The 23,039-nt window shown below is 48.4% G+C and overlaps 1 protein-coding gene across 1 annotated transcript in view; it reads right to left on the reverse strand.

Annotated features, from left to right (window-relative positions):
- Nucleotides 1-23,039, reverse strand: part of LOC115461765 (scavenger receptor cysteine-rich type 1 protein M130-like) — a 114,596-nt gene that overhangs the window by 34,051 nt on the left and 57,506 nt on the right. The window contains exon 7 of the mRNA XM_030191810.1: nucleotides 17,495-17,896. Within this exon, the coding sequence (XP_030047670.1) occupies nucleotides 17,495-17,896 (402 nt within the window). The remainder of the gene's footprint in view (nucleotides 1-17,494; nucleotides 17,897-23,039) is intronic.

Genomic DNA, 23,039 nt, shown 5'->3' on the forward strand with positions numbered 1-23,039 from the left:
TTAGGATGCCATGCAGATGTAGCGGTGGGACCGCAATGCGGCATGTTTTCTCCAAGCCACTTATCTAATTGGCGTAAACAGCAGTCTGGCCGACAGGCTGAGCAGGATAATGCTACAGTTGAGCATGCCTATAGTTCGAAAGACCCCTCAGTGGATCTTTTTGCTACTTAGTCCAATCGCAAAGTCCCTCAGTTCTGTTCCAGGCTGCAGGTTCACGGCAGGCTACCATCGGATGCCTTTCTCCTTCTTTGGGAGACAGGTTTTCCGTATGCGTATCCTCCCATACATCTGGTGGAAAAGACTTTGCTGTTTCTCAAGCAAGATTGTGGAGCCATGATTCGGATTGCTCTTTTCTAGCTGCGTCAGATAGGATTCCCTCTTCTTCTGGAGTTGGAATGTTTTCCAGCTCTCATTACGCAGAACGAGGGGGCACTTCTACATCCCAACCTCCAATCTCTGGCTCACACGGTCTGGATGTTGAGAGTGGGGTTTCGTTGAGTTTCCAGAGTGTCTCCCGACTCTTGCTTGCTTTCAGAAAAGATTTCACAAAGAGGTGTTATTCTTTTTCATGGAAGAGGTTTGCCGTCTAGTGTGACAGCAAGGCCCTAGATCCTGCATCTTGTCTTATACAGACCTTGCTTGAGTTCTTTCTACACCTGTCTGAGTCTGGTCTCAAGACCAACTCTGTCAGTATTCATCTTTGTGCAATAGAGCTTATCATCAACGTGTGAAAGGTCAGCCTTTAGCTGTCCACTTCACGAGAGGTTTATCTCTCCCCCAATATTGAGAGAATTCCTTGTATGTGTCTAGGGGAGATTATTTCTGTTGGGCTTAGCACCCACAATAATTTTGACAGTTGGCTCTTATGCTTCGGTCAGAGTTCCTATCACTCCTTATCCAGTATCTTGGGGTCCCAATGTCGTTTTCATCCAGCTGCTGCAAGCTCAATTCGGGCCACTGGATTCCTGCCATCTGAAGTATTGGACCTGGAAGGTCGTTTTCCTTAGTGGCTGTTCCTCAACTCGTAAGGTCGGTGAGCTTCGGTCTCTAGTAGCTCAAGCGCCTTACCTTACTTCTCATCTTAACAGAGTAGTTCTCTGCATGCAGACAAAGCTCTTACTGGCGCTGGTATCAGAGTACCAGCTGATCCAGTCAGTTGTCTTGCCAACATTCTTTCTCCCTCATCTTGCAAACCCTGGCAAAAGCAAGCTCCGCACTTTTTGCGTGGAGCAGACGAGCTCCCTCGGACGGTCCGCCCAGTTGTTTATTTCTTTTAATGCCAGTTGCTGTAGGAAACTGCATAATTTCTTCTTGGATAGCAGAGTGCATCTCCTTCATTTTTGTCCAAGCTGGACTGACTCTAGAAGGCCATGTCACGGCTCACAAAATTAGAGCCATGGCTAAGTCGGTGGCTCATCTAAGATCAGTCACTATTGAAGAGATCTGCAAAGCTGCGGTGTGGTCATCAGTCCACACATTTTCATCTTACTACTGCCTTCAGCAATAGCCGACTCGTCAGTCGGTTTGGGCAGTCGGGGCTGCAGAACTTCTTTGGGGTTTAGAATCCAACTCCAACCCTCCTAAGCCCATTTTTGTTCTGTTCCAGGCTACACTCATTTAGATATTTCTTCTTTTCAGGTCAATTTTATTCTGGCCTCGCCGTTGCGAGACTCAATTGACCACTGTTTGTTGTGTTGTGTAAGCCTGGAAGCTAGGGATACCCCACTTGTGAGAATATCAGCCTGCTTGTCTTTGGAGAAAGAGTAGTTACTTACCTGTAACAGGTGTTCTCCGAAGACAGCAGGCTGCATATTCTCACAAACCCTCCCACCTTCCCCTTTTGGAGTTGTCTCCTCCATCTTTTGGATTTAACTGAGGGGCGTGTCCGCACGGCGAGCGGGAAGAGGTATGCGCACATGCGCAGTACGATCGCTCGCGCATCGGAACGCCGTAAAGAGATTTTGAGATTTTGCTTTAAAATCCTCCGGGGCCGACATGGCGTCACCCACTTGTGAGAATATGCAGCCTGCTGTCTTCGGAGAACACCTGTTACAGGTAAGTAACTACTCTTTCCACGTAGAACCCCAAAGAGTAACATAGTAACATAGTAAATGATGCCAGATAAAGACCTGTACAGTCCATCCAGTCTGCCCAACAAGATAAACTCATTTTACATGGTATGTGATACTTTATACCTGAGTTTGATTTGTCCTTGCCTTTCTCAGGACACAGACCGTAGAAGTCTGCCCAGCACTGTTCCTGTACTAAACGTTCTGAAGATTCTGGAATCCTAAAGAGTTACAAGATTCCGAAATCCCAATTAGTAGCAACATTCCATGTAGAACCCCAAAGAGTAACATAGTAAATGACGGCAGATAAAGACTTGAACGGTCCATCCAGTCTGCCCAACAAGATAAACTCATTTTACGTGGTATGTGATACTTTATACCCGAGTTTGATTTGTCCTTGCCTTTCTCAGGGCACAGACCATAGAAGTCTACCCAGCACTCTTCTTTTACTAAGTTCTGACGCTAACGTCGAAACCCCTTAAAATTTACACTCCAGCCCATCCATATCTAATCAGTCACGATCGGGGCATAGACCGTAGAAGTCCGACGAGCACTGGTTTTGCTTCCCAATTACCGGCGTCGCCACCTAATCTCCGCTAAGATTCCATGGATCCATTCCTTCTAAACGGGATTCCTTTGTGAGCGAGCAGTAAACCCACGTTGGGCTTTACCACCGCTCTGTAAAAGGGCCCCTGAGACCTTTAAGTCTGTCCCCATATGCATTATAACAGAATATGACCTTAATCAAACTTGTGCAGTGCACTGCTCTTGCCCTGATACTCTTTTTGAGAAGGCAGGCAGGAAAATAGCCTTCTTCATGTGAAAGGGGGACATGACCTCAGGCAGGAAAGATGGAACAGGGCACAAAGAGATTGCTTTCTGTGAAAGGATCAGATAAGGATCCCTGCTTGAGGAGGCATGAAAGTCTGAAATTTGCTGAGCTGAACAAATGGCTACCAGAAAGATAATTTTGAGTGGCAAGTCCTTAATAGAGAGGAGTGTCACAAAGGCTCAGAAAGAAGCCCCATCAGTATACTTAACACCAAACTCAAATCTTACTGGGGGCCAAAGGCTTTCACTACCACCCTGTAGGAAGTGGGTTTACATCCAGATGAACAACCACTGATGAGACATGGATTCTGCACTAGAAAGAGGAAATTTCAACCATCGTTGAAGATATGTTGAAACCACCTGCTCAGTGTGCAGCGACGGCTAAGAAAGCAAATATAATGTTAGGTATTATTAGGAAAGGATTGGAAAACAAAAATGAGAACATTATAAAGCCTTTGTATCGCTCCATGGTGTGACCACACCTCAAATATTGTGTTCAGTTCTTTTCACCGCATCTCAAAAAAGATATAGTGGAATTAGAAAAGGTACAGAGAAGGGCGACAAAAATGATAAAGGGGATGGGACAACTTCCCTATGAGGAAAGACTAAAGTGGCCAGGGCTCTTCAGCTTGGAGAAAAGATGGGTGAGATATGATAGAGGTCTATAAAATAATGAGTGGTGTGGAATGGGTAGACTTGAATCGCTTGTTCACTTTTTCCAAAAATACTAGAACTAGGGGGCATGCAAGGAAGCTACAACGTAGTAAATTTAAAACAAATTGGAGAAAATATTTCTTCACTCAACATGTAATTAAACTCTGGAATTCATTGCCAGAGAATGTGGTAAAAGCAGTTATCCAAAAAGGTTTGGATAACTTCCTAGAAGAAAAGTCCATAGTCCATTATTAGGATGGACTTGGGGAAAATCCACTGCTTATTTCTAGGATATGCAGCATAAAATGTACTGTTTTGGGATCTTGCCAGGTACTTGTAACCTGGATTGGCCACTGTTGGATACAGAATGCTGGGCTTGATGAACCTTCGGTCTGTCCTAGTATGGCAACACTTATGTTCTTATGTTCTTAAGGGAGTTGAGAGCCAAGCCTTTTGAGATCTCTCTGCAGGAAGGCAAGGATGGAGGATACCTTTGCTCATAGAAAAGTGATTACCTCTTCCTTATAGACCTGTTTGAATATACACTAGACCCTAATTTAGTCTAAGGAATGTGGAGGTCTTACAAGCTCTAAGAAGATCCAAATTAACACTTCTTGACTAATCTTGCCTAAGCAAGAGCCAAACTGTAAGACAAAGCTGAACTGGATCTTCCATCAGCACTGGTCTTTGCAATAACAGATTCCAAATGAGCAGAAACCTGAAGGACTCCGCCACATGATGTCTCTCAAGATTCATATATCATGGTCTCCTCAGCCAGTAAGGAACCACTAGGGTCATGGATGAAGAATGGTCTTCTAGTCTCCTGAGCATCATAGCCAAAGGGGAAAGGCATATAGGAAGCACTGCTGAGCAAGAGCATCAAGACTCTTTTTCCTTTTGCCTGGTAAAATCCTGTTGCATTTGATATTGAGACATGTTGCGATCAAGTCCATGAAGGAAATGCTCCAAACTTTTACAGTCCTCTGGAAGTCTGCTGGACTCAACTCCGACTCTCCTGGATCCAGTAGAGTCAAGATCATCCTAGATACTGTCCACTCCTACTATATGGAATGTGGGCAGCTGAAAATGTGTCTTCCCACCCAAATGAGGAGACTAGAAATGCTAAGTAGTAGTAGTAGTAGTAGTAGTAGTACTTGCTTCCTGGGAGACTGCTGCATTGTAGCACCTCCCTTCCTGTTGGCATACGCTACAGCTGTGCATTCTTAGACAATATCCACACCATTCTGCCCCTGACCAGAGAAGCAAAGCCTGGTGGCCCTGGTCTTGAGCCTGTTTATGGACCTTGCTGCTTCCATGGGTGACCAGAGACCCTGGACCAATTGCCCTTGGCAATGTGCTCCCCAGCCTTGCAGATTTACACTGGATGTTTACATTATTCAGTTTGGGGAATCTAGCTCCAATACTTTCAGGAGATCCCCAATGGAAAATTGCTGATCAGTGCTCATCTGAGCTTTGAACATGATGGAAATCTGAAGGTGGAAATCCTGGGATTGCAGAGACCACTGGGATTATTAAGATCTACTAAGAAGCAATGCAACTCTAAATGGATTGATTCAGAGGGGTTCAACCCCAAAATGTTATTCACTATGGTTGATCGATTATTAGATATGGAGATGGTGACACAGTTGGAAAATGAAAATAGCGGCTTACCGGCTATATGGTGCGATATACCCGGCTATCCATAAATATTCAGCGCTTCGTCAGCTAAGTTTAGCAGCCAAATCGGACTGCCTAAATAGCAGTCCAGTTTTGGGCCAAAGACCCCTCCCCCCAAAATGGATATTCAATGCTGTTCACCGGAAACAGCCTGGCATTGAATATCCAGGGTCAGCGTTGGTTGTGGCATTTATGCGGGCTGCCTCCCACAGTCTCAATATTGGGCCCCTCCTTTCTCCATAGAATCCCCTGTCTACCTTCCCAAGATCATTGCATGAAAGGAAACAATCTGAACAGCATAGGCCTTGCTGCAAGGAACAGAACAGCTCAGTCCTATCCTCCACCCAACAACACTGTGTGCAGAAGGCAGACTTGCAAGAAAGAGAAAGACTTTACTGCTTCTAGACTGAAGTTTAATTACAGGATCAGATAACTATATTAGCCTGATAATTTTGCTTGGTTTCCTACAGCCACCAGGGCTGAGAGACTAAGCCAGGTCTGAGGGGGCCTTCCTCTCCGCCGCACCATCAGTTACAGTGGGACATAGCCAGCAGCCCACTTTTTTTGGGGGGGGAGGGAGTGGACTGTGTAGGGCACCCATTACCTTTGCTGGCGGGGATGCCCAAGCCCTGCCAACTGAAGAGCTCCGCGGCCTGAACCTCCCCTGGTGCTTTCCAGCCACTGACGCCGGTACTCCTTGCACATGCTCAGTTCATGCACGCAGACTGAGCATGTGCAGAGTGCCGGTATTGGCTGCTAGAAAGCATGCCACAGACTTCCTCACAGTAGGGGCGGTTTGAGCTGCAGAGCTCTTTGGCTGGCGGGACTTGGGCATCCCCGCCAGCCATTCGGGGTATTGCAGTGAGGCAGTGGAGGGAGTAAACTCAAACTGGAGGGACCCAAACCACTCCATGGCTATGCCACTGGGTCAGTCAGGCCTCAGTTGGAGGCTGGACAAGGGGAATCTTGCCCCCCACCATACCCCTCTCAACGAGCCTGCTATCCACATAGCCAGTTTCTGCACTGCAGGGGAGAAAAGGACAAAAAACAATCGGCACTGAAAAGTAGAAAACAATCTTGTTGATATTCTAAAGTATTTAAGTGGGCAGGAGAGGTTGCTGCCTGCTTAAACTGTGCTCAGCTGACCAGGCAGTGATAATTCAGCGGCACATACCTGGGCAGTGCCACTGAATATTGGCCAAGTAACCAAATGGGACTGCATAAAATGTACTCCTAACTTTGCTTGCTTAGCTATATGGGTATCAACATGAAATATCGGTCGGAATCCGCATAGTTGTCAATCAGGCCAAGGCTCAACACTCCCCCTAAAGCAGTTCTATTCCCTTTTCCTCCCCCTTCTGCCCCCAGACCATCCCCTGATGCGGGTCTGAACACCCCTACCATTCCCCCAGGAGCTTCGATCCCCTTCTTCGGGGCGTAGCCAGACTTCAGTGGGAGGGAGGTCCAGAGCCCGATGTGAGGGGCACATTTTAGCCCTCCCCCCCCGGCGCTGCTGACACCCCCCCCCCGCCCGCCCGCCATTGCCAACACCCCCCACCGCTGCCAGCACCACCACAAACAACTTTGATCCCCCCCCCCCGCCGATAACCCTCTTGACCCCCGCCCACAGTCTCCGCCGTCGCCTACCTTTGCTGGCGGGGGACCCCAACCCCCGCCAGCCGAAGTCTTCTTCCTTCGTTTGGTTTCCGAGTCTGACGTCCTGCACATCACACTTACAGAAACAGAACGAAACTTCGTTCTGTTTCTGTGAGTTAGACGTCCTGCAGGGCTTCGTTCTGTTTCTGTGAGTCTGATGTCCTGCAGGGCTTCGTTCTGTTTCTGTGAGTCTGACCTCCTGCAGGGCTTCGTTCTGTTTCTCTGAGTCCGACGTCCTGCAAGGCTTCGTTCTGTTTCTGTGAGTCTGAGGTCCTGCAAGGCTTCGTTCTGTTTCTGTGAGTCTGACATCCTGCAGGGCTTCGTTCTGTTTCTGTGAGTCTGACGTCCTGCAAGGCTTCGTTCTTTCTGTGAGTCTGACCTCCTGCAGGGCTTCGTTCTGTTTCTCTGAGTCCGACGTCCTGCAAGGCTTCGTTCTGTTTCTGTGAGTCTGAGGTCCTGCAAGGCTTCGTTCTGATTCTGTGAGTCTGACGTCCTGCAGGGCTTCGTTCTGTTTCTGTGAGTCTGACATCCTGCAGGGCTTCGTTCTGTTTCTGTGAGTCTGACGTCCTGCAGGGCTTCGTTCTGTTTCTGTGAGTCTGACCTCCTGCAGGGCTTCGTTCTGTTTCTCTGAGTCTGACGTCCTGCAAGGCTTCGTTCTGTTTCTGTGAGTCTGATGTCCTGCAGGGCTTCGTTCTGTTTCTGTGAGTCTGACGTCCTGCAGGGCTTCGTTCTGTTTCTGTGAGTCTGACCTCCTGCAGGGCTTCGTTCTGTTTCTCTGAGTCTGACGTCCTGCAAGGCTTCGTTCTGTTTCTGTGAGTCTGAGGTCCTGCAAGGCTTCGTTCTGATTCTGTGAGTCTGACGTCCTGCAGGGCTTCGTTCTGTTTCTCTGAGTCCGATGTCCTGCAAGGCTTTGTTCTTTCTGTGAGTCTGACGTCCTGCAGGGCTTCGTTCTGTTTCTGTGAGTCTGACCTCCTGCAGGGCTTCGTTCTGTTTCTCTGAGTCTGACGTCCTGCAAGGCTTCGTTCTCTTTCTGTGAGTCTGATGTCCTGCAGGGCTTCGTTCTGATTCTGTGAGTCTGACGTCCTGCAGGGCTTCGTTCTGTTTCTCTGAGTCCGATGTCCTGCAAGGCTTCGTTCTTTCTGTGAGTCTGACCTCCTGCAGGGCTTCGTTCTGTTTCTCTGAGTCCGACGTCCTGCAAGGCTTCGTTCTGTTTCTGTGAGTCTGAGGTCCTGCAAGGCTTCGTTCTGATTCTGTGAGTCTGACGTCCTGCAGGGCTTCGTTCTGTTTCTCTGAGTCCGATGTCCTGCAAGGCTTTGTTCTTTCTGTGAGTCTGACGTCCTGCAGGGCTTCGTTCTGTTTCTGTGAGTCTGACCTCCTGCAGGGCTTCGTTCTGTTTCTCTGAGTCTGACGTCCTGCAAGGCTTCGTTCTCTTTCTGTGAGTCTGATGTCCTGCAGGGCTTCGTTCTGATTCTGTGAGTCTGACGTCCTGCAGGGCTTCGTTCTGTTTCTCTGAGTCCGATGTCCTGCAAGGCTTCGTTCTTTCTGTGAGTCTGACCTCCTGCAGGGCTTCGTTCTGTTTCTCTGAGTCCGACGTCCTGCAAGGCTTCGTTCTGTTTCTGTGAGTCTGAGGTCCTGCAAGGCTTCGTTCTGATTCTGTGAGTCTGACGTCCTGCAGGGCTTCGTTCTGTTTCTGTGAGTCTGACATCCTGCAGGGCTTCGTTCTGTTTCTGTGAGTCTGACGTCCTGCAGGGCTTCGTTCTGTTTCTGTGAGTCTGACCTCCTGCAGGGCTTCGTTCTGTTTCTCTGAGTCTGACGTCCTGCAAGGCTTTGTTCTTTCTGTGAGTCTGACGTCCTGCAGGGCTTCGTTCTGTTTCTGTGAGTCTGACCTCCTGCAGGGCTTCGTTCTGTTTCTCTGAGTCCGACGCCATGCAAGGCTTCGTTCTGTTTCTGTGAGTCTGACGTCCTGCACGGCTTCGTTCTCTTTCTGTGAGTCTGATGTCCTGCAGGGCTTCGTTCTGTTTCTGTGAGTCTGAGGTCCTGCAAGGCTTCGTTCTGATTCTGTGAGTCTGACGTCCTGCAGGGCTTCGTTCTGTTTCTCTGAGTCCGATGTCCTGCAAGGCTTCGTTCTTTCTGTGAGTCTGACCTCCTGCAGGGCTTCGTTCTGTTTCTCTGAGTCCGACGTCCTGCAAGGCTTCGTTCTGTTTCTGTGAGTCTGAGGTCCTGCAAGGCTTCGTTCTGATTCTGTGAGTCTGACGTCCTGCAGGGCTTCGTTCTGTTTCTCTGAGTCCGATGTCCTGCAAGGCTTCGTTCTTTCTGTGAGTCTGACATCCTGCAGGGCTTCGTTCTGTTTCTGTGAGTCCGACGTCCTGCAAGGCTTCGTTCTGTTTCTGTGAGTCTGACATCCTGCAGGGCTTCGTTCTGTTTCTGTGAGTCCGACGTCCTGCAAGGCTTCGTTCTGTTTCTGTGAGTCTGACCTCCTGCAGGGCTTCGTTCTGTTTCTGTGAGTCTGACCTCCTGCAGGGCTTCGTTCTGTTTCTCTGAGTCCGACGTCCTGCAGGGCTTCGTTCTGTTTCTGTGAGTTAGACGTCCTGCAGGGCTTCGTTCTGTTTCTGTGAGTCTGATGTCCTGCAGGGCTTCGTTCTGTTTCTGTGAGTCTGACCTCCTGCAGGGCTTCGTTCTGTTTCTCTGAGTCCGACGTCCTGCAAGGCTTCGTTCTGTTTCTGTGAGTCTGAGGTCCTGCAAGGCTTCGTTCTGTTTCTGTGAGTCTGACATCCTGCAGGGCTTCGTTCTGTTTCTGTGAGTCTGACGTCCTGCAAGGCTTCGTTCTTTCTGTGAGTCTGACCTCCTGCAGGGCTTCGTTCTGTTTCTCTGAGTCCGACGTCCTGCAAGGCTTCGTTCTGTTTCTGTGAGTCTGAGGTCCTGCAAGGCTTCGTTCTGATTCTGTGAGTCTGACGTCCTGCAGGGCTTCGTTCTGTTTCTGTGAGTCTGACATCCTGCAGGGCTTCGTTCTGTTTCTGTGAGTCTGACGTCCTGCAGGGCTTCGTTCTGTTTCTGTGAGTCTGACCTCCTGCAGGGCTTCGTTCTGTTTCTCTGAGTCTGACGTCCTGCAAGGCTTCGTTCTGTTTCTGTGAGTCTGATGTCCTGCAGGGCTTCGTTCTGTTTCTGTGAGTCTGACGTCCTGCAGGGCTTCGTTCTGTTTCTGTGAGTCTGACCTCCTGCAGGGCTTCGTTCTGTTTCTCTGAGTCTGACGTCCTGCAAGGCTTCGTTCTGTTTCTGTGAGTCTGAGGTCCTGCAAGGCTTCGTTCTGATTCTGTGAGTCTGACGTCCTGCAGGGCTTCGTTCTGTTTCTCTGAGTCCGATGTCCTGCAAGGCTTCGTTCTGTTTCTGTGAGTCTGACGTCCTGCAAGGCTTCGTTCTTTCTGTGAGTCTGACCTCCTGCAGGGCTTCGTTCTGTTTCTCTGAGTCCGACGTCCTGCAAGGCTTCGTTCTGTTTCTGTGAGTCTGACGTCCTGCAAGGCTTCGTTCTTTCTGTGAGTCTGACCTCCTGCGGGGCTTCGTTCTGTTTCTCTGAGTCTGACGTCCTGCAAGGCTTCGTTCTGTTTCTGTGAGTCTGATGTCCTGCAGGGCTTCGTTCTGTTTCTGTGAGTCTGAGGTCCTGCAAGGCTTCGTTCTGATTCTGTGAGTCTGACGTCCTGCAGGGCTTCGTTCTGTTTCTCTGAGTCCGATGTCCTGCAAGGCTTTGTTCTTTCTGTGAGTCTGACGTCCTGCAGGGCTTCGTTCTGTTTCTGTGAGTCTGACCTCCTGCAGGGCTTCGTTCTGTTTCTCTGAGTCCGACGCCATGCAAGGCTTCGTTCTGTTTCTGTGAGTCTGACGTCCTGCACGGCTTCGTTCTCTTTCTGTGAGTCTGATGTCCTGCAGGGCTTCGTTCTGATTCTGTGAGTCTGACGTCCTGCAGGGCTTCGTTCTGTTTCTCTGAGTCCGATGTCCTGCAAGGCTTCGTTCTTTCTGTGAGTCTGACCTCCTGCAGGGCTTCGTTCTGTTTCTCTGAGTCCGACGTCCTGCAAGGCTTCGTTCTGTTTCTGTGAGTCTGAGGTCCTGCAAGGCTTCGTTCTGATTCTGTGAGTCTGACGTCCTGCAGGGCTTCGTTCTGTTTCTGTGAGTCTGACATCCTGCAGGGCTTCGTTCTGTTTCTGTGAGTCTGACCTCCTGCAGGGCTTCGTTCTGTTTCTCTGAGTCTGACGTCCTGCAAGGCTTTGTTCTTTCTGTGAGTCTGACCTCCTGCAGGGCTTCGTTCTGTTTCTGTGAGTCTGACCTCCTGCAGGGCTTCGTTCTGTTTCTCTGAGTCCGACGCCATGCAAGGCTTCGTTCTGTTTCTGTGAGTCTGACGTCCTGCACGGCTTCGTTCTCTTTCTGTGAGTCTGATGTCCTGCAGGGCTTCGTTCTGATTCTGTGAGTCTGACGTCCTGCAGGGCTTCGTTCTGTTTCTCTGAGTCCGATGTCCTGCAAGGCTTCGTTCTTTCTGTGAGTCTGACGTCCTGCAGGGCTTCGTTCTGTTTCTGTGAGTCTGACCTCCTGCAGGGCTTCGTTCTGTTTCTCTGAGTCCGATGTCCTGCAAGGCTTCGTTCTTTCTGTGAGTCTGACCTCCTGCAGGGCTTCGTTCTGTTTCTCTGAGTCCGACGTCCTGCAAGGCTTCGTTCTGTTTCTGTGAGTCTGAGGTCCTGCAAGGCTTCGTTCTGATTCTGTGAGTCTGACGTCCTGCAGGGCTTCGTTCTGTTTCTGTGAGTCTGACATCCTGCAGGGCTTCGTTCTGTTTCTGTGAGTCTGACGTCCTGCAGGGCTTCGTTCTGTTTCTGTGAGTCTGACCTCCTGCAGGGCTTCGTTCTGTTTCTCTGAGTCTGACGTCCTGCAAGGCTTTGTTCTTTCTGTGAGTCTGACGTCCTGCAGGGCTTCGTTCTGTTTCTGTGAGTCTGACCTCCTGCAGGGCTTCGTTCTGTTTCTCTGAGTCCGACGCCATGCAAGGCTTCGTTCTGTTTCTGTGAGTCTGACGTCCTGCACGGCTTCGTTCTCTTTCTGTGAGTCTGATGTCCTGCAGGGCTTCGTTCTGTTTCTGTGAGTCTGAGGTCCTGCAAGGCTTTGTTCTTTCTGTGAGTCTGACGTCCTGCAGGGCTTCGTTCTGATTCTGTGAGTCTGACGTCCTGCAGGGCTTCGTTCTGTTTCTCTGAGTCCGATGTCCTGCAAGGCTTCGTTCTTTCTGTGAGTCTGACCTCCTGCAGGGCTTCGTTCTGTTTCTCTGAGTCCGATGTCCTGCAGGGCTTCGTTCTGTTTCTGTGAGTCCGACGTCCTGCAAGGCTTCGTTCTGTTTCTGTGAGTCTGACATCCTGCAGGGCTTCGTTCTGTTTCTGTGAGTCCGACGTCCTGCAAGGCTTCGTTCTGTTTCTGTGAGTCTGACCTCCTGCAGGGCTTCGTTCTGTTTCTGTGAGTCTGACCTCCTGCAGGGCTTCGTTCTGTTTCTCTGAGTCCGACGTCCTGCAGGGCTTCGTTCTGTTTCTGTGAGTTAGACGTCCTGCAGGGCTTCGTTCTGTTTCTGTGAGTCTGATGTCCTGCAGGGCTTCGTTCTGTTTCTGTGAGTCTGACCTCCTGCAGGGCTTCGTTCTGTTTCTCTGAGTCCGACGTCCTGCAAGGCTTCGTTCTGTTTCTGTGAGTCTGAGGTCCTGCAAGGCTTCGTTCTGTTTCTGTGAGTCTGACATCCTGCAGGGCTTCGTTCTGTTTCTGTGAGTCTGACGTCCTGCAAGGCTTCGTTCTTTCTGTGAGTCTGACCTCCTGCAGGGCTTCGTTCTGTTTCTCTGAGTCCGACGTCCTGCAAGGCTTCGTTCTGTTTCTGTGAGTCTGAGGTCCTGCAAGGCTTCGTTCTGTTTCTGTGAGTCTGACCTCCTGCAGGGCTTCGTTCTGTTTCTCTGAGTCCGATGTCCTGCAAGGCTTTGTTCTTTCTGTGAGTCTGACGTCCTGCAGGGCTTCGTTCTGTTTCTGTGAGTCTGACCTCCTGCAGGGCTTCGTTCTGTTTCTCTGAGTCCGATGTCCTGCAAGGCTTCGTTCTTTCTGTGAGTCTGACCTCCTGCAGGGCTTCGTTCTGTTTCTCTGAGTCCGACGTCCTGCAAGGCTTCGTTCTGTTTCTGTGAGTCTGAGGTCCTGCAAGGCTTCGTTCTGATTCTGTGAGTCTGACGTCCTGCAGGGCTTCGTTCTGTTTCTGTGAGTCTGACATCCTGCAGGGCTTCGTTCTGTTTCTGTGAGTCTGACGTCCTGCAGGGCTTCGTTCTGTTTCTGTGAGTCTGACCTCCTGCAGGGCTTCGTTCTGTTTCTCTGAGTCTGACGTCCTGCAAGGCTTTGTTCTTTCTGTGAGTCTGACGTCCTGCAGGGCTTCGTTCTGTTTCTGTGAGTCTGACCTCCTGCAGGGCTTCGTTCTGTTTCTCTGAGTCCGACGCCATGCAAGGCTTCGTTCTGTTTCTGTGAGTCTGACGTCCTGCACGGCTTCGTTCTCTTTCTGTGAGTCTGATGTCCTGCAGGGCTTCGTTCTGTTTCTGTGAGTCTGAGGTCCTGCAAGGCTTTGTTCTTTCTGTGAGTCTGACGTCCTGCAGGGCTTCGTTCTGATTCTGTGAGTCTGACGTCCTGCAGGGCTTCGTTCTGTTTCTCTGAGTCCGATGTCCTGCAAGGCTTCGTTCTTTCTGTGAGTCTGACCTCCTGCAGGGCTTCGTTCTGTTTCTCTGAGTCCGACGTCCTGCAAGGCTTCGTTCTGTTTCTGTGAGTCTGAGGTCCTGCAAGGCTTCGTTCTGATTCTGTGAGTCTGACGTCCTGCAGGGCTTCGTTCTGTTTCTCTGAGTCCGATGTCCTGCAAGGCTTCGTTCTTTCTGTGAGTCTGACATCCTGCAGGGCTTCGTTCTGTTTCTGTGAGTCCGACGTCCTGCAAGGCTTCGTTCTGTTTCTGTGAGTCTGACATCCTGCAGGGCTTCGTTCTGTTTCTGTGAGTCCGACGTCCTGCAAGGCTTCGTTCTGTTTCTGTGAGTCTGACCTCCTGCAGGGCTTCGTTCTGTTTCTGTGAGTCTGACCTCCTGCAGGGCTTCGTTCTGTTTCTCTGAGTCCGACGTCCTGCAGGGCTTCGTTCTGTTTCTGTGAGTCTGACCTCCTGCAGGGCTTCGTTCTGTTTCTCTGAGTCCGACGCCATGCAAGGCTTCGTTCTGTTTCTGTGAGTCTGACGTCCTGCACGGCTTCGTTCTCTTTCTGTGAGTCTGATGTCCTGCAGGGCTTCGTTCTGTTTCTGTGAGTCTGAGGTCCTGCAAGGCTTCGTTCTGATTCTGTGAGTCTGACGTCCTGCAGGGCTTCGTTCTGTTTCTCTGAGTCCGATGTCCTGCAAGGCTTCGTTCTTTCTGTGAGTCTGACATCCTGCAGGGCTTCGTTCTGTTTCTGTGAGTCCGACGTCCTGCAAGGCTTCGTTCTGTTTCTGTGAGTCTGACATCCTGCAGGGCTTCGTTCTGTTTCTGTGAGTCCGACGTCCTGCAAGGCTTCGTTCTGTTTCTGTGAGTCTGATGTCCTGCAGGGCTTCGTTCTGTTTCTCTGAGTCCGACGTCCTGCAAGGCTTCGTTCTGTTTCTGTGAGTCTGATGTCCTGCAGGGCTTCGTTCTGTTTCTGTGAGTCTGACCTCCTGCAGGGCTTCGTTCTGTTTCTCTGAGTCCGACGCCATGCAAGGCTTCGTTCTGTTTCTGTGAGTCCGACGTCCTGCAAGGCTTCGTTCTGTTTCTGTGAGTCTGATGTCCTGCAGGGCTTCGTTCTGTTTCTGTGAGTCTGACCTCCTGCAGGGCTTCGTTCTGTTTCTCTGAGTCCGACGCCATGCAAGGCTTCGTTCTGTTTCTGTGAGTCTGACGTCCTGCACGGCTTCGTTCTCTTTCTGTGAGTCTGATGTCCTGCAGGGCTTCGTTCTGATTCTGTGAGTCTGACGTCCTGCAGGGCTTCGTTCTGTTTCTCTGAGTCCGATGTCCTGCAAGGCTTCGTTCTTTCTGTGAGTCTGACATCCTGCAGGGCTTCGTTCTGTTTCTCTGAGTCCGACGTCCTGCAAGGCTTCGTTCTGTTTCTGTGAGTCTGAGGTCCTGCAAGGCTTCGTTCTGATTCTGTGAGTCTGACGTCCTGCAAGGCTTCGTTCTGATTCTGTGAGTCTGACGTCCTGCAAGGCTTCGTTCTGTTTCTGTGAGTCTGAGGTCCTGCAAGGCTTCGTTCTGATTCTGTGAGTCTGACGTCCTGCAAGGCTTCGTTCTGATTCTGTGAGTCTGACGTCCTGCAAGGCTTCGTTCTGTTTCTGTGAGTCTGACCTCCTGCAGGGCTTCGTTCTGTTTCTCTGAGTCCGACGTCCTGCAAGGCTTCGTTCTGTTTCTGTGAGTCTGATGTCCTGCAGGGCTTCGTTCTGTTTCTGTGAGTCTGAGGTCCTGCAAGGCTTCGTTCTGATTCTGTGAGTCTGACGTCCTGCAAGGCTTTGTTCTGTTTCTGTGAGTCCGACGTCCTGCAGGGCTTCATTCTGTTTCTCTGAGTCCGATGTCCTGCAAGGCTTCGTTCTTTCTGTGAGTCTGACATCCTGCAGGGCTTCGTTCTGTTTCTGTGAGTCCGACGTCCTGCAAGGCTTCGTTCTGTTTCTGTGAGTCTGACCTCCTGCAGGGCTTCGTTCTGTTTCTCTGAGTCCGACGTCCTGCAAGGCTTCGTTCTGATTCTGTGAGTCTGACGTCCTGCAGGGCTTCGTTCTGTTTCTCTGAGTCCGATGTCCTGCAAGGCTTCGTTCTTTCTGTGAGTCTGACATCCTGCAGGGCTTCGTTCTGTTTCCGTGAGTCCGACGTCCTGCAGGGCTTCGTTCTGTTTCTGTGAGTCTGAGGTCCTGCAAGGCTTCGTTCTGATTCTGTGAGTCTGACGTCCTGCAAGGCTTTGTTCTGTTTCTGTGAGTCCGACGTCCTGCAGGGCTTCATTCTGTTTCTCTGAGTCCGATGTCCTGCAAGGCTTCGTTCTTTCTGTGAGTCTGACATCCTGCAGGGCTTCGTTCTGTTTCTGTGAGTCCGACGTCCTGCAAGGCTTCGTTCTGTTTCTCTGAGTCCGACGTCCTGCAAGGCTTCGTTCTGTTTCTGTGAGTCTGATGTCCTGCAGGGCTTCGTTCTGTTTCTGTGAGTCCGACGTCCTGCAGGGCTTCGTTCTGTTTCTGTGAGTCTGACCTCCTGCAGGGCTTCGTTCTGTTTCTGTGAGTCTGATGTCCTGCAGGGCTTCGTTCTGTTTCTGTGAGTCTGACCTCCTGCAGGGCTTCGTTCTGTTTCTCTGAGTCCGACGTCCTGCAAGGCTTCGTTCTGTTTCTGTGAGTCTGAGGTCCTGCAAGGCTTCGTTCTGTTTCTGTGAGTCTGACATCCTGCAGGGCTTCGTTCTGTTTCTGTGAGTCCGACGTCCTGCAAGGCTTCGTTCTGTTTCTGTGAGTCTGACCTCCTGCAGGGCTTCGTTCTGTTTCTCTGAGTCCGACGTCCTGCAAGGCTTCGTTCTGTTTCTGTGAGTCTGATGTCCTGCAGGGCTTTGTTCTGTTTCTGTGAGTCTGATGTGCAGAACGTCAGACTCGGAAACCAAACGAAGGAAGAAGACTTCGGCTGTCGGGGGTTGGGGTCCCCCGCCAGCAAAGGTAGCAGACGGCGACGGCGGGTTGGCGGCGGGAGGGGGGTTGAGAGGGTCGTCGACAGGGGGGTCCAGGGCCAAATCTACGGGGGCCCAGGCCCCTGTGGCCCTATAGTAGCTATGACACTGCTTTCCACGCTGAACCCTAGACAGCCTCCTCAGGTCTACTTACAATTCCTAGTGTCCCCTTGGGGCAGGAGTGACCCCCATTCAGTCCTGCCCCTCTTGGTTCCTTCTCAAAAATGTCCACCACAACATCTAGTATTAGTCTCATTGTACAATCACTAGTGCCAAGAGATAACCACAAGTGCTTGCTGTGGCCATTTTCAAGGAGGAACTCAGAGGGATAGGAGTGAATGGGGTATTTTTGTGCCCCAAGGACCACCAGAGATTATAAGTAGGACTTAGGGGGCAGGAGGGGGGGGGAATCTGAGAGCCTGGGTGGGTGGGTGAGGGGTTCAGACTTGCATTGAGTGGCAAAGGTGCATTGGGTGTTGGTGGGAAGTTTGAACCTGCATTTGGAGGTGGGAGGGGGTTTTGAGCTACATCAGGGGTATAAGGGGTGCACAGCTGCTTTGGGATATGCAAATGAAATTTATATGGGTCTTGGCTGTTATTCAGCTGGGATCCATATAAATATCTTGCATGCTTTGGCAGCTTCTAGCAGTTCGGTCAGGTCTTGTTATTCAATGCTGGTACCTGAATATGGGCCGGCCTTTATTTATTTATTTGGATTTTTTATAAAGAGATTTACCCAAGGCAGTTGAATATCCAGGACTAATTTAGTCAGTGAAGGTTAGTGTTGAAAAAACACTGACCGCTACTGGCTGAATATTGACTGGGACATCTGTGGGAGCCCAAGTTTGACCTATTTTCCACTCATGGGGGTCTTACTTTTAAAAGAACTAGAAGTTTGTACATTCTGGTACCTGATTCTGAGCACTGAATATAGATGTGCTGATAATGGTCCTGGGTCATTCTGCTCTTGCTTCCACACTGTGAGACGGAGGACTCTGCGCCACTGCAGAAAACACTCAAGGGTGAATACTCTGTGTGTACGTTTTCTGGCAGCTTAACTTCTGGGATACGTGCATTAGTTCCTTCAATTTCCTTTAAATCATATGTTCTCTTTTCCCACAGATCTTGCTTTGGGCTCACTTGCAGAAGAGGTCCACATTCCAGCTGTTTACATACCACAGTAGCTTCTGGCAGGTTCCATAGCACATGGTCATATATGTCAGAGTGAGCTCTTCCCCATGTGTGATTGGAATAAACCTCCAGTCTCCCAGCGCACTGGCTGCGTCCGTTCACCAGACTCACGTTGGAGATACCTACAAAGGGAAAACGGAGGCTGTAATACACAGGTGTACTTAGCTCACAGGCCTTTCTCTCCTGCCCATCCAGCTCTCGTCAAGAGGTGGGAAGGGCTACTTCATCAACAGTTAGTTTATATTTTGCTCTTTGATAGGTTACTAGGTGCTAGGAATGTGCATGGATTTTTGTTTTATTTTGTTTTCATTTCATTGCTGGAGTTTTTCATTGTGTTTCCCAATTCTGTTGAACCATTGAAGGAGAAATGAAACAAAACCAAATTTGTTCTCTGTTTTTAATATACTTTCATTTTGAAAAGGCTAAAAAAATTAAATGGATTTCTTTTTTCTAGTTTTTGTGATATTTCAAATGAAAGCTCATCCTTACTGGTGCTGCCTTACTGCTGTCTGGCCTTTAGAGGTCCCCATAAGAACTGCTCTACCAGGGGCAAGATGGCTGCCAGTTCTGATTCGTGCATGCTAACTGGATAATGAAGACTTAACACAAGACGACTTAGCGCCTCTGTGTTAACCAATTAATGTGCACTAATTTAAATGTGTTAGGTGGTTAACACTTCCATGCCCATTCTCCACCTATGTTACACCCCTTTGAAAAAATATTGCAAAACACTTTAACGCATTTTGCAGTAACCTGTTTTTCACACATTAAGGAGGAGAATCTATATATGGCACCTGGAAAATCCTCAAGGAAATCATTTTCGCCTAAGCGTATTCTATAAGATTTAGGCACGGGATATAGAATATGCTTAGTTGATACCCCAGTGCTTAAAACTATGCGCGTCCATTGACACCAATGAAAACATGGCGTAAATCCCTGCATGTAGATTTATGCTGAATGGGCCATAATCTATAAAAGCACACATAAATTTGGGAATGCCCACAAAATGCCCATTTCCCCACCTATAACCATGTCCCTTTTTGTTTCTGCACATTAGAATTTAGGTGCTCTGCATTACAGAATACACTTAGTGAGTTATGCGCATAAATTCTAATTATTGCCAATTAGTGCTCATTATTGCTTGTTAATTGCTGTTAAAAATGCTAGTAGGCTTGTTAAGCCAATTAAGTCATGCACGTTATCATGGAATGCTTGGAATGCCCTCCCGCGGGAGGTGGTGGAGATGAAAACGGTAACGGAATTTAAACATGCGTGGGATATGCATAAAGGAATCCTGTGCAGTAGGAATGGATCCTCAGAAACTTAGCCAAAATTGGGTGGCGGAGCAGGTGGGGGAAGAGAGGTTGGTGGTTGGGAGGCGAGGATAGTGGCGGGCAGACTTGTACGGTCTATGCCAGAGCCAGTGATGGGAGGTGGGACTGGTGGTTGGGAAATACTGCTGGGCAAACTTGTACGGTCTGTGCCCTGAAAAAGGCAGGTACAAATCAAGGTAAGGTATACACATATGAGTTTATCTTGTTGGGCAGACTGGATGGACCGTGCAGGTCTTTTTCTGCCATCATCTACTATGTTACTATGTTAATACGCTTAGATTTCAGCACTGAACACTGGTTGCGGGCATCCAGTCATAAGAGCCCTGACAAAAGAACCCTGACAAAAAAGCCCTGACAAAACAGCCTTGTAACAAAATAACCCTCGACATTTCACACTCTAACAAAATAGCCCTTGACAAAATGGCCCCTCCCACAAAACAACCCTTGACAAAATAGCCTCTACACAAAACAGCCCCCTAAGGAAAAAATAACACATCACAAAAAAATATAATAAACTACAACTGAAATCTTCACTGATCAAGAATCCTACCAGCATTCAGTTGCATAAAGCATATATAAATAAACAATATTCTATAGCTACAAACTGGTATTCATGATCTGTTCTGCTATTTAAAGAAACTATTCTTCCATCAACATAATAATTAAAAGAAAAAACAATATTGTCATCATTTTCATAGTCTTACCAACCTTATCCTGATTGGCAAGGTAAGATTATTAGGAAACAAATGCAGTCCCATATTCTGGGCAGCCTGATTGGGCTCTTTTCTCGTTGTGGGGGGGGAGCTAATTTGCCAAGGATTATTTTGTGGGCAGGCCATTTTGACAGTGGCTGTTATGTCAGGGACTATTATGTCGGGAGCTTTTTTTGTCTGGAGCTTTTTTGTCAGGGTTATTTTGACCGGGTACCCTGGTTGCGATACATAGAAAATGGAAGTAACTGGGGGATTCTATATATGGTGACTATCAGTGGGCATTGCCGACTTCCCCGCAACTTAATTGGTTAATGAGCCAATCAGCACCAATTATTAGTGCTAACTGGACTTACTTGGAATTTACTTGTGGTTCGTATTCTATAATGTTCTACATGTAAATCCAAGGGGGTATGGCCAGGGACATTTCAGGGGTGTTCCCAGAATTTGCATGCATTATTACAAAATAGATCCATCAGCGCCTAAATTAGGTGACAGCATTTACATCTGCATTCAGCAAATGTAATTGCTGGCACTTTAAGTTGGTCACCATTTATGCATTTAGCGCTATTCTATAAAGGACGTGGATCATAAGTACATAAGTATTGCCATACTGGGAAAGACCAAAGGCCCATCGAGCCCAGCATCTTGTTTCCAACAGTGGCCAATCCAGGTCACAAATACCCGGCAAGATCCCAAAAATGTACAAAACATTTTCTACTGCTTATCCCAGAAATAGTGGATTTTCCCCAAGTCCATTTAATAATGGTCTATGGACTTTTCCTTTAGGAAGTCGTCCAAACCTTTTTTAAACTCTGCTAAGCTAACCGCCTTTACCACATTCTCTGGCAACGAATTCCAGAGTTTAATTACATGTTGAGTGAAGAAAATTTTTCTCTGATTCGTTTTAAATTTACTACATTGTAGCTTCATCGCATGCCCCTTAGTCCTAGTATTTTTGGAAAGCGTGAACAGACGCTTCACATCTACCCGTTCAACTCCACTCATTATTTTATAGACCTCTATCATATCTCCCCTCAGCCGCCTTTTCTCCAAGCTGAAGAGCCCTAGCCGCTTTAGCCTTTCCTCATATGGAAGTCGTCCCATTCCCTTTATAGAATACCACTCAGAGCTTACATTTTTCAGGGCCATATATAGAATCTTGTCCTAAATATGTATTATGGCTTAACACCCTTTAGTAAAAGGGCCCCAAAACACATTAAAAATCAAAAGAATAAATTTTTTTTTTTAAAACATAAAATCTAAAAAAAAAAAAAAAGACCGAATTGAAAAAAAAATTTGAAAAAAAGACAGACTAGCTTTAGCTCATAAAACCACTTGTAAGGTCCAATTCCTGTTTTAAGCAGTATTTATTTATTTATTTATTTGTGACATTTATACCCCACGTTAGCCTGAAATAGACTCAAGTTCAATGTGGCTTACAAACAAACAATAAAGTGAATAAAACATAATAATGTACAAAATATAACATTTACATTTCTTACATTTGTATCCCACATTTTCCCACTTATTTGCAGGCTCAATGTGGTTTACATAGTACCGGAGAGGCGTTTGCAGACTCGGGTGTGAACAAATACAAGGTGATGTTGTGATAAGATAAAGTTCATGTGGCACAGCCACATTAATGAATCGTAAGTGGAAGAGTTGGAATATGTCCATTACGTATTTTAGTTGTGTTGTGTTGCAGAGATCCGGCATTTAAGTTGGATCGGTAGGGTATGCCTTTCTAAACAGGTTAGTTTTTAGTGATCTCTGGAAGTTTAGGTGGTCGTACGTCTTTGGTTTCGTTATGTCGCAGATGTCCAGTTTTTTTTATGTTGGGTCGGTGGAGTATGCCTTTTTGAACAGGTTTGTTTTTAGGACCTTCCGGAAATTTAAGTGGTCGAGCGTAGTTTTTACTACTTTTGGTAGTGCGTTCCATAATGCGTGCTTAAACAGGAGAAGCTGGATGCGTAAGTTGATTTGTATATGAGTCCTTTGCTGCTTGGGTAGTGGAGATTTAGGTATGAACGGGATGATCGTGTAGTGTTTCTAGTTGGCAGGTCAATGAGGTCTTTTATTTTTTTTATTTTTGTTACATTTGTACCCCACGCTTTCCCACTCATGGCAGGCTCAATGCGGCTTACATGGGGCAATGGAGGGTTAAGTGACTTGCCCAGAGTCACAAGGAGCTGCCTGTGCCTGAAGTGGGAATCGAACTCAGTTCCTCAGGACCAAGTCCACCACCCTAATCACTAGGCCACTCCTCCACTGTTGCTACTATTTGAGATTCTACATGGAATGTTGCTATTCCACTAGCAACATTCCATGTAGAAGTCGGCCCTTGCAGATCACCAATGTGGCCGCGAAGGCTTCTGCTTCTGTGAGTCTGACGTCGTGCACGTACGTGCAGGACGTCAGACTCACAGAAACAGAAGCCTGCGCAGCCTTCTACATGGAATGTTGCTAGTGGAATAGCAACATTCCATGTAGAATCTCCAATAGTAGCAACATTCCATGTAGAATCTCCAATAGTATCTATTTTATTTTTGTTACATTTGTACCCTGCGCTTACCCACTCATGGCAGGCTCAATGCGGCTTACATTGGGCAATGGAGGGTTAAGTGACTTGCCCAGAGTCACAAGGAGCTGCCTGTGCCTGAAGTGGGAATCCAACTCAGTTCCTCAAAGTCCACCACCCTAACCACTAGGCCACTCCTCCACTGTTGCTACTATTTGAGATTCTACATGGAATGTTGCTATTCCACTAGCAACATTCCATGTAGAAGTCGGCCCTTGCAGATCACCAATGTGGCCGCGAAGGCTTCTGCTTCTGTGAGTCTGACGTCGTGCACGTACGTGCAGGACGTCAGACTCACAGAAACAGAAGCCTGCGCAGCCTTCTACATGGAATGTTGCTAGTGGAATAGCAACATTCCATGTAGAATCTCCAATAGTAGCAACATTCCATGTAGAATCTCCAATAGTATCTATTTTATTTTTGTTACATTTGTACCCCGCGCTTTCCCACTCATGGCATATGGGGCAATGGAGGGTTAAGTGACTTGCCCAGAGTCACAAGGAGCTGCCTGTGCCTGAAGTGGGAATCAAACTCAGTTCCTCAGTTCCTCAGGACCAGAGTCCACCACCCTAACCACTAGGCCACTCCTCCACTCCACTAGGCAACTCCTCCACGCCATATATCCCGGTGCTTCACCGTA

This window comes from Microcaecilia unicolor, chromosome 2, assembly GCF_901765095.1.
Source record: "Microcaecilia unicolor chromosome 2, aMicUni1.1, whole genome shotgun sequence".
Classification (NCBI taxonomy): domain Eukaryota; kingdom Metazoa; phylum Chordata; class Amphibia; order Gymnophiona; family Siphonopidae; genus Microcaecilia; species Microcaecilia unicolor.